The 16,495-nt window shown below is 41.8% G+C and overlaps 1 protein-coding gene across 1 annotated transcript in view; it reads left to right on the top strand.

Annotated features, from left to right (window-relative positions):
• The first annotated feature begins 336 nt into the window (after positions 1–336).
• Positions 337–16,495, top strand: part of LOC133517408 (coatomer subunit beta) — a 32,988-nt gene continuing 16,829 nt past the window's right edge. The window contains exons 1-12 of the mRNA XM_061850722.1: positions 337–538; positions 1,276–1,370; positions 2,971–3,200; positions 3,401–3,570; positions 3,949–4,156; positions 8,683–8,820; positions 9,868–10,066; positions 10,271–10,416; positions 10,870–11,010; positions 11,253–11,411; positions 14,556–14,659; positions 15,597–15,781. Coding sequence (XP_061706706.1) covers positions 1,280–1,370; positions 2,971–3,200; positions 3,401–3,570; positions 3,949–4,156; positions 8,683–8,820; positions 9,868–10,066; positions 10,271–10,416; positions 10,870–11,010; positions 11,253–11,411; positions 14,556–14,659; positions 15,597–15,781 — 1,771 coding nt within the window. The 5' untranslated portion in view covers positions 337–538; positions 1,276–1,279. The remainder of the gene's footprint in view (positions 539–1,275; positions 1,371–2,970; positions 3,201–3,400; positions 3,571–3,948; positions 4,157–8,682; positions 8,821–9,867; positions 10,067–10,270; positions 10,417–10,869; positions 11,011–11,252; positions 11,412–14,555; positions 14,660–15,596; positions 15,782–16,495) is intronic.

The following is a 16,495-nucleotide window of genomic DNA, read 5'->3' as shown; positions in this document are numbered from 1 at the left end:
CACGCTACATACTGTAATACTAGCACTCGGCACCCACAAGAAAAAAGGCTATAACCGCGAAAATCGAAGTTTGTCAATTGCGGGCATTTTTCTCTGTCATTCTAATTACGTCTTAGTGAGAGTAAAAGAGAAAGATCCCCGCAATTTGCTAATTTCGATTTTCGCGGTAGGCCCCCTGGCCTAGTGAGTAGTAATCCTGCCTATGAGTATAAAGCCGATGGTACTCGGTTCGAATCCCGGTAAGGGCATTTATTTGTGTGATGAGCGCATATAGTTTGCCAAAACCTAATAAGGATTCTGGGCTCCATTTCAACTTCTGATGGCAACACTTATTGTGTCATGCATGAAAGTTGAAACGTCAAAAACTCATTGATGGACACGTATCGGGTCCATGTCACCAAACAATTTGTAATATTCAAGTTCTCTCTGTTTTTTGTATAAATTGTGTTCCTAAAGTAGTGTATTAGGCTGTGTGTGTGTTTGAAGTGCGACAATAAGGCTATATTTGAACTTTTAAGTAAATACAGGATTTTTACAGGTAAATGTGGCCCCCCCATGTTTCGGTGCTGCAAATTGCCCGCTGTCTTGTGTGTTTGGTATTTTTTATTGCATTTACGGATACACCCATATGTGTTTAACCGTATTAATGTTGTAAAAGTAATGAATATTATAAGGAAATGCCATAGTAATTGTGAGTTATATACCACACAGTTATACACAACACCGGGAGCACTCTGGTACGTGGGGTCGCTACTCCTCAACAGCTTGTTACAAGCTGCCCTGCGTTTCAAATCTAACTGAATCTCTAACCTTACAAACTATGAGTAAAATTTGTCGATTTTGATGAAACCACAGACCTATCAAACGCTAACGTTTAAAGACAGCTGAAGTGTGCGAAAGCCAGCACGTATATAAACAACCTATGAATGCGAAAGAGGCAGAATACCATTATTGAGTTTGACAACGGCCACGGATGGCCAAGAGTGTATCATTGTAATTTTTTATTTGAAATATATAAATCAATTGGGAAGAAAACTATTACAAAAGATTCGCAGTCAAGATATTATTATGTTCGGTGCTGGATTGCAGTGTGACATGGTCAAATAATTCAAGCAATTACTCATTTTCCAGGCAATTATAATAACCCGGGATACATTTTCTGAACCATTTTGAAATGATCTGTCATTCACTAATTTAAGCTATTAAACTGTTATTTTAGTATCAGGTATATAAAAAAGTCTATTAATAGTAAGTACCAATATGTGTTGGTTGCAGCAGCATGGCGGGAGTGGAACAGCCCTGCTACACCCTCATCAACTTCCCCACGGACTCGGAGCCCTACAATGAGATGCAGCTCAAACTGGACCTTGGTAACTTCTGTTCTATTTCATGAGTCCTTGATGAAGAAAGTAGATATTGTCTGAGTGTAGAGAGAACAGCTTGGAGTGGTTGAATATTTGTAACATGACCTGTGTGGGCTGTGTGTAACATGTAAAACATTGTAAAAAACATACCCTGGTGTTTTGGGTATGGGTCTATGGGAATGATTTTGTTATAACTTTATTGTAAAATACAAAACTATGAATCAAAAATAAGTAGTAGTAAGGTCCAAATGTGCTTAGGAAAGGAATGTTGAAATAGTTACTGTTATGATAAGAGTTCAATCAATCAATTTTTAGATGTTATGGCATCTGTCCATCGGACAACTCGTCAGCATCAAGGTCAAGGTTGCAGGATGCAGAAGTTGAGAGAATCTAAACTTTTATATTGGGATCAAGAAAGGAAAAATTAAATACGTTATTAATAAATACAAAAAAGGGTGGGGGCCTACATAACCCAATAGACAGAAATGAGCCAGCTGCCCATTTTTTTTTTGTTTAAATGGGGACAGTTTGAGTCTACAAACAGGAAAGAGAGTTTGAAAGGATTTAGAGTGATAGACTATATAATCTTTTATTTCTTACACATAGAGACATTTACACCTCTAAATATTTAATAATATATTTTTGTTTTATCTGTTTGTGTTTTTTTATATAATTTTTTTTTTCTAATTGTACAGTCAGCGGCAAATACTTTGTAGCAGTCAAAGTGGCCAAATAGTTCGGTACACCATACTAAATATATGGTGTACCGAACTATTTGGCTACTTTGGTTGCTACAAAGTATTTGACGCTGACTGTACATTATGAAACTTTATACCTCTCTAAGAAATAATAATACTCTAGTTTGTATTTATAATTGTTGATGTGCTTTGTTTGTTTGTATGTAAATTCCATGTTGACGTGTAAAAGTGCCCTTGTGGCCTATTTGCTGAATAAATGTTGAAGTTGAAAATCCCGGGGTATATGGAAATAAAAGTAAATAAAATACCTACTAATAATGTAGATGCAGTGAGAATACAAAATAGATTGTTGTGGCGAAAACGTACGAGGAGGGCTGACCCCAAGTGATATGGGAACATAGCCAAGAGACAGAAAGAGAACAAAATAGTTATGCAGTAGATTGGTTATAGATTATGATTTAAATTTATTTAAGATTTTCGCTGCCACATCAATGAAGTAATAAAGTGTCATCAACGGCACGTCTTAAATTGCACATATACATACCTGAACAAAACCACGACTTGATATCAAGTCGTGCCGTGTGAGGCACGAGTTGTACTGACTATATATCAAGTCAATAGCGGCGAAAAGGTTAAGGCCTGTATATAGCTTGAGAGAATCAAGTTTTGTAGCCCTCCTGCCACTGGCAGCGAGAGATGATGATACTTATGTTACAGATTTTGTATTTATTACTATCCCAAAAATGTTTTTTGTTTGCTATATCATAAATATTTGAAGCAATGTTTATTTGCTTAAAAGCCACAAAAATTCATAAGGAATACCTTAGTATTTCAGTAATAATAACTATAAAAACTTGATATAAAATTAAATAAAATATCACTATTTGACCAAGTAATTATTTCTACAGAGAAAGGTGACACAAAGAAGAAAATAGAAGCACTAAAGAAAGTGATCGGCATCATCCTCTCCGGGGAGAAGATCCCGGGCCTGCTGATGGTGATCATCCGCTTCGTGCTGCCGTTACAAGACCACATGATTAAGAAGCTGCTGCTTATCTTCTGGGAGATCGTGCCCAAGACCAGCCCTGACGGCAAGCTGCTGCAGGAGATGATACTGGTGTGCGACGCCTACAGGAAGGTTGGTACTCTTCGGAAAGATCAGCAGGTTGCTGATGTTAGACTTAGTCAATAAATTGTAACTGGCTAACTTTAATTTGTTGTTAACATGCGGCGAATGACGTAGAGTGATTGTACCGTTCGTCAGAAAGAATGCAGGTTAATTTAAAATATTTATAGGCTAACTCGTGGACTGATATCGTCCATACTTTGAACCCTCAGGATCTGCAGCACCCGAACGAGTTCATCCGCGGCTCCACCCTCCGTTTCCTCTGCAAGCTGAAGGAGCCCGAACTTTTGGAGCCCCTGCTGCCAGCCATCCGGGCCTGCCTGGAACATCGCCACTCCTACGTGCGCCGCAACGCCGTGCTGGCCATCTTCACTATATACAGGTCAGCTGCCGCTCCGGTCAGCTTATCTGCGGGAGATGTTTGAATTCTGCACTACAGAAAACCTCGAAAATGTGAACCATGACGAAATTCACCAAAACTTGTAGTTTTTTTGCGAAAGATGTGATTAATTAGACTAACTGATAATAAATAGGATTGGATATCTTATACTAGAGAAAAAGTGAGCAAGCCCTCCGGTAGCTGAGGCCAGAATCGAATGGACGTCTTCAGTTTATGCGGCTAATGTCCTGAACAGTAGAGCCCCAGCCACGGCGGCACCCGTCCCAAATTCTCAAAGTATATATGCATTGATTGAAAGGCTAGACGTCTCTGTCCAACTGTAAAGGGCGAGCACTTTATAATATCCCGTCCTTCCTGCAGAAACTTCGACTTCCTTATCCCCGACGCGCCCGAGCTGATCGCCAACTTCCTGGACAGCGAGCAGGACATGTCCTGCAAGAGGAATGCCTTCCTGATGCTGCTGCATGCTGAGCAGGAACGGGCCCTGGCTTACTTAGCTGCTAGACTTGACTCCGTCCATGGGTTCGGAGATATCCTGCAACTGGTCATCGTGGAACTGATCTATAAGGTATGTCCAGCAACATCCTGATGCGAGCAGGCCGTGTTCTGTAAGAGTAACGCGTTCTTGATGCTGCTCCATGCTGAGCAGCCTAGCTGGCTGCGAGGCTCGATTCAGTGCATGGGTTCGGCGAAATCCTGCATTTGGTACTCGTGGAACTGATTTATAAGGTAAGTTATTATAATAAAAGTTCTTTATTTAGATATCTAGGAGCCACATATTGTTAAGTTTTGTTGCACATCAATGTAACAATGCACTTGTGTTTTGTCCATTTATAAGATGTTCATCGAGTCTGTTTTTAAAAGAGTTCACTGAGGGTGTACTGATTACGGATTCGGGCAAACTGTTCCACACTTTCACTACGCGGTTAGACAGGAAGTGTCGTCTAGGGTTGCTACTACTGTGCGTCCGTGTCAGCTTCAGAGAATGTCCTCTCAGTATGTAGAATGTGAGTACATTGTAGTGTCCTGTTAGTATTTTGTAATTATAAATCAAATTAAATTGTATATTAAATTGGCCCGTTCATGGATCACCGCTGAGCACTTCCACTTGAGACTGCACAGCACCGCTTCATGTACGGACAGGCCAGTCTGCTCGAGATCATCTTCAGGATACTGTTGGTGCTGGCTCATCCTGCGCACCAGGCAGGCACATCTTTTTCGAATTGTTGCGTAAAGACAACGTATTTTATGACAAAAATTGTTAATAAAGAAGAATCATCCTGGAAATCAATAAATCAACAAGATTTTTGTATAAGAGGAGAAGATAATTTCGAGAATGATTCCGACTGTGGGACTAATAACAGCTCTACAAAAATCTTTTTTTTTTGTTGCACTGGGTATCTCTGCGAATTTCTATATTTTCAAGTGCACAGTTTACGAATATATTTATAATAGTATTGAATGTGCTCTAGTTTTTTTATGATTTTAGCGTATTTTATATCATATATTTTGTTTTTTTTTTTATGTAAAATGGAAATAAAGACTTGAAAAAGTAGAGCAAATCTTCCAAAATCATTGTTAGATTCATAAATTGTGAGCATGAATACATTGGATCTCAATCTTATATCAAAGGCAACAAAACCACTGTTGACCATCCAGTAACTTGGTCGCCTTTTGTAACGGGGTTCGTTTGCGTCAAATCCGGTAGTTCTGATCTTTTGCTGACCTGTTTATGATGTTGGCTTAAAGAATAATCCAAGTGTGTAACCTCGAGCGCTGAACGCAACTTTGTCAAAAAACGAAAAAACCACGAAAGTTTCGGTTGTTAGGGTTCCGTAGCCAAATGGCAAAAAACGGAACCCTTATAGATTCGTCAAGTCCGCCTGTCTGTCCGATTCTGTCACAGCCACTTTTTTCCGAAACTATACGAGCTATACTGTTCAAACTTAGTAAGTGGATGTATTCTATGAACCGCATTAAGATGTTTACACAAAAATAGAAAAAAAAACAATAAATTTCGGGGGTTCCCAATACTTAGAACTGAAACTCAAAAAATCTTTTTTCATCAAACCCATACGTGTGGGGTATCTATGGATAGGTCTTCAAAAATGATATTGAGGTTTCTAATATCAATTTTTTCTAAAGTGAATAGTTTGCGCGAGAGACACTTCCAAAGTGGTAAAATGTCTGTCCCCCCCCCCCCCCGTAACTTCTAAAATAACAGAATGAAAAACTAAAAAAAATATATGATATACATTGTCATGCAAACTTCCACCGAAAATTGGTTTGAACGAGATCTAGTAAGTAGTTTTTTTTTAATACGTCATAAAATTAAAAAAAAAAAATTTTCATCAAACTTATACGTGTGGGGTCTCTATAGATAGGTCTTCAAAAATGATATTTAGGTTCCTAATATCATTTTTTTCTTAACTGAATAGTTTGCGCGAGAGACACTTCTAAAGTGAAAAAATGTGTCCCCCCCCCCTGTAACTTCTAAAATAACAGAATGAAAAATCTAAAAAAAATATATGATATACATTACCATGCAAACTTCCACCACGATGATTGGTTTGAACGAGATCTAATGAGTAGTTTTTTTTTTAATACGTCATAAAATTAAAAAAAAAAATATTTCATCAAACCCATACGTGTGGGGTATCTATGGATAGGTCTTCAAAAATGATATTTAGGTTCCTAATATCATTTTTTTCTAAACTGAATAGTTTGCGCGAGAGTCACTTCCAAAGTGCTAAAATACTAGAAAAAATAGTCCATAGCCAAGTTTATTCATCTCTTAAAATATCTTTTATCACCGAACAACATGGGTTTGTTAAAAATAAGTCTACAGAGTCCAATTTGTTAATATTTTGTGATTATACTTCACGTAACATGGAGTCTGGTGGCCAAGTAGACACCATATATACTGATTTCAGTAAAGCGTTCGACAGAATAGACCATCATATACTAATTCAGAAGCTATTAAATTGCGGCATCCACGGAAATCTTTTTAGATGGTTCACTTCTTATGTGCAAAATAGATCTCAATCGGTTGCAATAAACGGTTTTACTTCATCCTGGGTTGGCATTCCTTCCGGTGTGCCGCAAGGATCTTTGTTAGGTCCTTTACTATTTGTCATTTTCATCAACGATATCCACTGTATTTTTAAACACTCTCATTTTCTTCTTTATGCTGATGACACTAAAATATATAGAGCTGCTAAGAATGTTAACGACTGCTTGTTATTACAGGATGACCTAAATAGATTTTCTAAATACTGTATCGAAAACAGATTAGACCTTAATGTTGCAAAGTGTCATACCATGTCGTTTACTCGCAAACCCAACCCAATCTTGTTCAACTACACACTACTCGACTAGTATCGCCAATTCACATTCAACCAGAGATTTAGGTCTTTATCAAGACCCCAAGCTTCTATTTGATAACCATATAAACAAAATAGTACAGAAAGCCTCCAGGTCTCTAGGCTTTATCATGAGATCAACATCAAAATTTAAAAAAGTAAAGCCTATAAAAGTATTATACTGCTCGTTTGTGCGATCTATCCTCGAATATGTATCCGTTGTGTGGAATCCTTGTTACGACATCTACATTAAACGAATTGAGTCCATTCAAAGAAAGTTTTTAAAATTCCTCCAATCCAAAACTAAAACTACAGACTTGTGTTATCGTGATAGGTGCGTAAGACACCATTTTCTTCCCCTAGATTTGAGAAGAAAAATCACTGACTTAGTCTACTTAACTAAAATCTTAAACGGATCTGTTGATAGCCCGGAACTGGTTATGAATATTAGTTTTCGTATCCCTAGAGCTTCTTCTAGACACTACCGACCTTTGTCACTTCCACCGACCAAAACCAACTATCGTCAAAATTCATACTTTGTCCGAGCTCCGAGGTCAATGAATGAACTGTGTCATAGCAACGATCAACTGGATTTACATCTAATGAAACCTGCTATAATTAAAAACCTCATGGCATCTAGTTTCTTTGCTCCCCTGCCTGCAGAAGATTAGCATAGGTTTAATTTTAATTTATGGATTTAAATAAGAAACAAATTACTTCTTTCTTTTCTCATAGCATGTTTTGGCGTTTGTAAAGTCTTTAATTTTGTGCTAACCTGTAATATGACTACCTTTGTATCCTGTCTGTGGAAACCTGTAATTGGCTTCCCTGATACATATTTATGTTAACCTAGTTTTAGTTTACTTAAGCTGTTGGTTTACGAATAAAATAAAATAAATAAATAAAATGTGTGTCCAAAGTGGTAAAATGTTGAACAAGATCTAGCAAGTAGATTTTTTTTAATACGTCTCAAATGGTACGGAACCCTTCATGCGCGAGTCCGACTCGCACTTGGCCGCTTTTTTTTTTTTAGATTTGGGCGATTATAACCCTAAAGGACTAGTTTTTGATAGTACCTTCTCAGGGCGTTTTTAAAGTAGACTAATTTTGCTACAATACGAAACTAGAATTGTCTCTGTAGAGTTAATAGTTTCCGAGATAAAGTTTCAAAGTTCAAAGTTTATAATTTTTGAACTTAAAAGCTCACTGCAATGAGTATGCACTTTTGTCTCAGGCGATGTCGCTTGGCACGAGTGTTCCTAAGGTCAAACAAAGCTGATGTGGCCCGGAAGCCACGAGATCGTACCGTGCCTACCCCCGAAAAAAAAAGAGGGGGGGGAGGGTTCCCCAGGTCCGATCTATGCCATATTACCAAATTAATTTTGTATCAAGCAGAAACGTCTGCGAACGATGCTATTAAGCTTAGAAACAAGAAGACAAGTCGCTTAACACATTCACTGCCGGGAACCCACCTGGTGGGCGCTCGTGAACTTTGTTCAGATGCCGGACGGGTTGTTTTGTACGCAGCTGTAGACCACCGGTTTCTGGGGTAGTGCGCCGTTTTTGTCTGGCAGTGAATGTGTTAAGAAGTATTACTTTTACGGTAGATGTCGCTTTTTTCGCGTTTTAGGTAAGGTCTTGGTAGTTCAGATGGCGGAGCACTGGGCTAGCGATCCAGTAGTCATGGGCTCAAGAACCACCCACGACAGTGAATTTTTCCATGTGTGCTCAGGTGTGCCACGCGAACCCATCGGAGCGCGCGCGCTTCATCCGCACCGTCTACGGCCTGCTCAACGCGCCGAGCGCCGCCGTGCGCTACGAGGCCGCGGGAACACTCGTCACCCTGTCCGCCGCCCCTGCTGCTGTCACTGTAAGTGGTGTCCCTGCAGACAGGCTCCACCCGCACCGTCTACGGCCTGCTCAACGCGCCGAGCGCCGCCGTGCGCTACGAGGCCGCGGGAACACTCGTCACCCTGTCCGCCGCCCCTGCTGCTGTCACTGTAAGTGGTGTCCCTGCAGACAGGCTCCACCCGCACCGTCTACGGCCTGCTCAACGCGCCGAGCGCCGCCGTGCGCTACGAGGCCGCGGGAACACTCGTCACCCTGTCCGCCGCCCCTGCTGCTGTCACTGTAAGTGGTGTCCCTGCAGACAGGCTCCACCCGCACCGTCTACGGCCTGCTCAACGCGCCGAGCGCCGCCGTGCGCTACGAGGCCGCGGGAACACTCGTCACCCTGTCCGCCGCCCCTGCTGCTGTCACTGTAAGTACAGAATGCCTACTTGTCCCGCGAAATTGCTCTTAGAAGATCTTCAACTTTTCCTTTCGGCTGTCTAACTTGATGCACGACTTTTCCTTGCAAATGTAAATGGATCGACGGTACGCGCCTGTACATTCACATTCAAATGTCATTTCATTTAAGACGTGATCGTTCTGTTAGTTGCGAATAACAAGTTTAAATCGGTGTTCATCTCTTTTTATAAACTTTTATGTAGTTTCACCTGTCTCTGTCTGTCTGTAATCAAATCTTTGCCTGTCTGTCTGTAATCAAATCTTGCAAGTTAAATGTGACCCACATGCCGGTTTCTAATGAAGTTGAAAATTTCCATACATATGTAAGTCGGGTGACAATGCAATATTATGTTACCATCGAGCTGACCTGATGATAGAGACAGCAGGTGGCCATAGGAACTATGCGATAAAACAACGCAACCTAATTGTGTTTGGTGTTAATAGTAAAAGAAGAAAAAGAGCCGTTCGGGCCTACAAAATTTTTGAATTTTGAATTGCGTTGATGAGTATCGGGTGCCCGTGGGAAGAAAAGTAGGTAGCCATTTACACTTACGAGTACTTAATGACACAAAACTTCGTTAAATAGTCGAAGTGAATTGTCCATTAGACGAGCCCTTTTATCGTATAGGCCGCGGCGGCGTGCTACATCGAGCTGATCGTGAAGGAGAGCGACAACAACGTGAAGCTGATCGTGCTGGCGCGGCTGGCGGCCTTGCGGCGCGAGGGCGGCGAGGCGGCCGCGCGCGCGCTGCCCGGCCTGGCCATGGACGTGCTGCGCGTGCTCGCCTCCTCCGACTTGGACGTTCGGAGACACACGCTGACTTTGGGTAAATCTTATTCACGATAACAACATATTCATAATTGTTTTCCGTTACTTGGATTTTAGGAAGCACGATTTGACAATGCCCTCTAGCTAGGCTGTTCCCGAAAACCTAGAAAACGACAACTTTCTGTATTTTTGAACTTTTCTGTTAACATCGTTGTAGTGTACACGGCGTGTACGAATTTGTAACCGTATTTTATACTCACAGCGTTGGACCTCGTGAGCTCCAGGCACGCCGAGGAGCTCGTGCAGGTGCTCCGCAAGGAGGCCGCGCGCGCCGGCAGCGCGGACCACGACGACGCGGCCAAGTACCGGCAGCTGCTGGTGCGCGCCATGCACCAGGCGGCTCTCAAGGTCCGCTGATGTTATACCTGTGTTTACACAGCACCATCGATGTATCCCCATTCATATGAATGCATCTATTCCCTCCTGTGCCCGGTGGGGACCAATGGGAATACACCAACTTATCCATCACACATGAAAAGGATTTGCAGCTTTAACACTCAAATTTAAGATGCAAGTAAATGAAGTCCACAAAAAGTGACCTGTCTTGAAACGAACCACCAAAATTTAACTTGTTTTATTTATTACTTTCATATTTATATAACCTTCTCGATGTAAATTTAGGTTCAAATTGAAACTTTTTTCTACTGGTCTACTTTAATAAATCGTAATTAAGATATATACTTATAAATGTTGCATACTCAATGAGCCTTATAATTAATTTAAATTTATTATACAACGATTTACACAACTATAATATTCATTATGCAACGGCTAACTGAACTATAATACTCATTATAATAGTTTCCGGAAGTGGCGGGCAGCGTGGCACCGGCGTTACTGGAGATGGTCGGAGAAGGCGCCGAGGCGGCCGCAGCTGACGTCATGGCGTTTGTACGGGAAGCGCTCGCGGCCTTCCCCGACTTGAGACCCACTCTGTATCAGGTACCAATCATTTTGGTTTCCAATAGTTAACAACTAAATATATTTAATTTTTGATCACGACGCCAACCGACGTATTGCGGCCAGGTTCGCGATGACGCGTCGTAAATATTCCTAAATGCGGAGTGACAACCATACCGGTTTGTATTTAAATTGTGTTCACATTAAATAAATCATTTATATTTCTTAAATATTTTTTTTTTAAAGATAGTGATTTTACATCAACACCGTTATTTTGATTTTAGAAACTTCTTGAAGCGGTGCCGCAGATTAAAGTGGGCAAGATCGCGCGCTCCGCACTATGGCTGCTCGCCGAGTTCGCTGACACCAAGGAACGAGCCGAGGCGACATTAGACGTGTTGGCTGCCGCCATACCACTACCTACCACCGGTGAAGAGGACAAGGTAATGAACCATAACAAATCAAAGTGGGCAAGATGCGCTCCGCACTATGGCTGCTCGCCGAGTTCGCTGACACCAAGGAACGAGCCGAGGCGACATTAGACGTGTTGGCTGCCGCCATACCACTACCTACCACCGGTGAAGAGGACAAGGTAATGAACCATAACAAATCAAAGTGGGCAAGATGCGCTCCGCACTATGGCTGCTCGCCGAGTTCGCTGACACCAAGGAACGAGCCGAGGCGACATTAGACGTGTTGGCTGCCGCCATACCACTACCTACCACCGGTGAAGAGGACAAGGTAATGAACCATAACAAATCAAAGTGGGCAAGATGCGCTCCGCACTATGGCTGCTCGCCGAGTTCGCTGACACCAAGAAACGAGCCGAGGCGACATTAGACGTGTTGGCTGCCGCCATACCACTACCTACCACCGGTGAAGAGGACAAGGTAATGAACCATAACAAATCAAAGTGGGCAAGATGCGCTCCGCACTATGGCTGCTCGCCGAGTTCGCTGACACCAAGGAACGAGCCGAGGCGACATTAGACGTGTTGGCTGCCGCCATACCACTACCTACCACCGGTGAAGAGGACAAGGTAATGAACCATAACAAATCAAAGTGGGCAAGATGCGCTCCGCACTATGGCTGCTCGCCGAGTTCGCTGACACCAAGGAACGAGCCGAGGCGACCTTAGACGTGTTGGCTGCCGCCATACCACTACCTACCACCGGTGAAGAGGACAAGGTAATGAACCATAACAAATCAAAGTGGGCAAGATGCGCTCCGCACTATGGCTGCTCGCCGAGTTCGCTGACACCAAGAAACGAGCCTAAATTATGTAGAAAAGGAGGTAACATGTTTTTTTTTTGTCACTGCACCCACCTTGACACATTTCAAACGAAATAGGATAGAAATATAAAAATGTGCCTTAAAAAACTAACTGCTTGGCAAAGAGAACAAATTGCCAAACGTGAACTATGCATCATTGAAGAGTTCCGTTCTGTTCATCATCAGCAGTTCCACTTCATCAAATGTCACTTCTACAAATGTAAATACTTGATTTGTTTATGAAATTACTAAGATCACTATATATATGCCTTTAACATTTGAGGAGTTCCCTCGATTCCTCATGGAAACCATCGTCAGAACACGAACTTGACAAAAAAAATTCTTGAAAATCTAATTTGCTTAACAAACACAGCGAAGAGGACAAATCGCCAAACGTTTACTATGTGTCGTTGAAGAGTACCATTATGATCATCATCAGCAGTTCCACTTCATCAAATGACACTTTTTAAAATGTAAATGCTTGATTTGTTAAATAAAATACAAAAATCACTATATGTATGCCTTTCATATTTGAAGAGTTCATTCGATTCTTCATGGATCCCATCGTCAGAACTCGAACCTGACAAAAATTTGTCTTGAAAATCTAATTTACTTAACAAATACAGCGAAGAGGAGAAATCGCCAAACGTGTAGTATGCGTCGTTGAAGAGTTCCATTCTGATCATCATCAGCAGTTCCACTTCATCAAATGTTACTTTTTTAAATGTAAATGCTTGATATGTCAAAGAAAATACAAAAATCACTTTATGTATGCCTTTCATATTTGAAGAGTTCCCTCGATTCTTCATGGACCCCATCGTCAGAACTCGAACCTGACAAAAATTTGTCTTGAAAATCTAATTTACTTAACAAATACAGCGAAGAGGAGAAATCGCCAAACGTGTAGTATGCGTCGTTGAAGAGTTCCATTCTGATCATCAGCAGTTCAAATTCATCAAATGTCACTTTTTTAAATGTAAATGCTTGATTTGTCAAAGAAAATACAAAAATCACTTTATGTATTCCTTTCATATTTGAAGAGTTCCCTCGATTCCTCATGGATCCCATCGTCAGAACTCGAACTTGACAAACATTTGTTTTGAAAATTTAATTTACTTAAGAATCGCAGCGAAGAGGAGAAATCGCCAAACGTGTACTATGCGTCGTTAAGGAGTTCCATTCTGATCATCATCAGCAGTTCCACTTCATCAAATGTTACTTTTTTAAATGTAAATGCTTTATATGTCAAAGAAAATACAAAAATCACTTTATGTATGCCTTTCATATTTGAAGAGTTCCCTCGATTCCTCATGGACCCCATCGTCAGAACTCGAACCTGACAAAAATTTGTCTTGAAAATCTAATTTACTAGCAAATACAGCGAAGAGGAGAAATCGCCAAACGTGTACTATGCGTCGTTGAAGAGTTCCATTCTGATCATCATCAGCAGTTCAAATTCATCAAATGTCACTTTTATGTATGTAAATGCTTGATTTGTCAAAGTAAATACAAAAATCACTTTATGTATTCCTTTCATATTTGAAGAGTTCCCTCGATTCCTCATGGACCCCATGGTCAGAACTCGAACTTGACAAAAATTTGTTTTGAAAATTTAATTTACTTAAAAATGAACAGAAGTTCCATTCTGATCATCATCATCAGCAGTTCCACTTCATCAAATGTCACTTTTTTAAATGTAAATGCTTGATTTGTTACAGAAAATACAAAAATCACTATATCTTATGCCTTTTACATTGGTGGCAAACAAGCATACGGCTCGCCTGATGGTAAGCAGTCACCGTAGCCTATGGACGCCTGCAACTCCAACATTTGAAGAGTTCCCTCGCGAGTACTCATGGATCCCATCGTCAGAACTGAGTTTTGACAAAAACGGGACCAATCTGTATATATATAAATTCAAACAAAATAATAATTTTCAAAATCGGTTCAGAAATGACGGAGTTATGGAGTAACAAACATTAAAAAAAAAAACATACAACCGAATTGATACCTAACCTCTTTTGAAATCTTGAAGTCGGTTAAAAAAGTAAGGAACGGCACAATGCGCACTCTTCTGGTAAACTTCGGCAGCTCAGTTGGTGAATAGCGATTGGATCAGTTCCAAAAGGTCCCAAGTTCGAATCTTGATCAGAGAAGTGATTTTAAAAAAGGTTTTTTAAATGTTACGTTTATTATTTGAAAATATTTATTATAAAACAGTTGATTTTAAATACAATCAGATTATAAAGGGTGTTGTTGTACAATATTTGGAAAGTTGCGTGAAAGAGACAAGACATATGATATTATACCCGCAGGAGGAGAGCGAGCGCGCGGCGCCCCGAGCGGACGCGTCGGCGCCGCGGCAGCTCGTCACCAGCGACGGCACCTACGCCTCGCAGTCCGCCTTCAGCCTGCCCCAGTGAGTCCACGTTATATTATACCCGCAGGAGGAGAGCGACGGCACCTACGCCTCGCAGTCCGCCTTCAGCCTGCCCCAGTGAGTCCACGTTATATTATACCCGCAGGAGGAGAGCGACGGCACCTACGCCTCGCAGTCCGCCTTCAGCCTGCCCCAGTGAGTCCACGTTATATTATTCCCGCAGGAGGAGAGCGACGGCACCTACGCCTCGCAGTCCGCCTTCAGCCTGCCCCAGTGAGTCCACGTTATATTATACCCGCAGGAGGAGAGCGACGGCACCTACGCCTCGCAGTCCGCCTTCAGCCTGCCCCAGTGAGTCCACGTTATATTATACCCGCAGGAGGAGAGCGACGGCACCTACGCCTCGCAGTCCGCCTTCAGCCTGCCCCAGTGAGTCCACGTTATTTTATACCCGCAGGAGGAGAGCGACGGCACCTACGCCTCGCAGTCCGCCTTCAGCCTGCCCCAGTGAGTCCACGTTATTTTATACCCGCAGGAGGAGAGCGACGGCACCTACGCCTCGCAGTTCGCCTTCAGCCTGCCCCAGTGAGTCCACGTTATATTATACCCGCAGGAGGAGAGCGACGGCACCTACGCCTCGCAGTCCGCCTTCAGCCTGCCCCAGTGAGTCCACGTTATTTTATACCCGCAGGAGGAGAGCGACGGCACCTACGCCTCGCAGTTCGCCTTCAGCCTGCCCCAGTGAGTCCACGTTATATTATACCCGCAGGAGGAGAGCACTACTACTACTACAGAAGAAAAATATGTTGCTAAAGAACTTAAAAAAAGTCAGACAAAATGTCATAAATTACAGTCTTCAATAATTCCTTGTTAAGTATTCGAGGAGATTCCAAACTTTACACGTCCAGTAGTTCCTCTTGGATTTTAGTCCAAATCCAACGCCATCGAAACTCAGTGTTAGAATGATTGATTGTAGCGCGGAGCCCTCGCCGGCGGCCGGCGGCGGCGGGCTGGCGCACGCGCTGCTGGCGGGCGCCGACGGCTTCACGGCGGCCTGCGCCTGCTCCGCGCTCGCCAAGGTCGCGCTCAAGCTCGACGCCGCCAGCGCCACGAGGGCCCTGCATCTCACTGCTGCCCTGTTGGCTCAGCATAAGAAGACCGGTACGTATTATGACTACTTCTATAGGCGAATTGTCTAACGCTTTATACTCTGGGGAGAGCGAAATCGCTCTTAAGTTAGATGCTAGTAGTGTCTCACTTCGATTCTATTAACCTACCAAAAGAAAACGGTTTCTTTCTAAAGACATATCTAACGATAGTAAATGCTTATAATATTACGACTAGTTCTTTAGGCGAAGTGTCTAACGCGTCCTGTTCTGGGGAACACATTGGAGGAGGAAACAATATGTTTCTTGTTTAAAAAATATCGTGCTACAGTACAGTTTATTGAAATATTTTTTATTTGTGTTTATTTATCTTAACCGGAACTACTATTTAAGAGGCTGTCAACACCCAATGTCCTTGAAATTGATATTACTTAAACAGTTTTTTAAGAAAGACTATTTGTTTTAGTCAAGTAAGAAAAATATATGTTCATATTAATTATATTTCAAAGACCGTGGTTGTACTCGATACACGATTGAACGAAATCGGCTCGATAGAAAATAATTGCAAAGATTGGTCTTAAAATCAGAATTAAACGGTTTTATATTTTTATTGTTTTGACTTATGGGTCTGCAATTAAAATCACAATTTCAAAACATTTATATCTAAACCGTGGTTGAGTAAAATATTACATTAATAATCCACTTTTTTTTATTTAAATATTTTTCTTATTATTCCCTTGCCCAGGCCCAGTAACATGCGACAGTGCTA

This window comes from Cydia pomonella, chromosome 4 (genome assembly GCF_033807575.1).
Source record: "Cydia pomonella isolate Wapato2018A chromosome 4, ilCydPomo1, whole genome shotgun sequence".
Taxonomy (NCBI): Eukaryota; Metazoa; Arthropoda; class Insecta; order Lepidoptera; family Tortricidae; genus Cydia; species Cydia pomonella.
The sequence above is the reverse complement of the archived record's forward strand: the minus strand, read 5'-3'. Positions and strand labels throughout refer to the sequence as shown.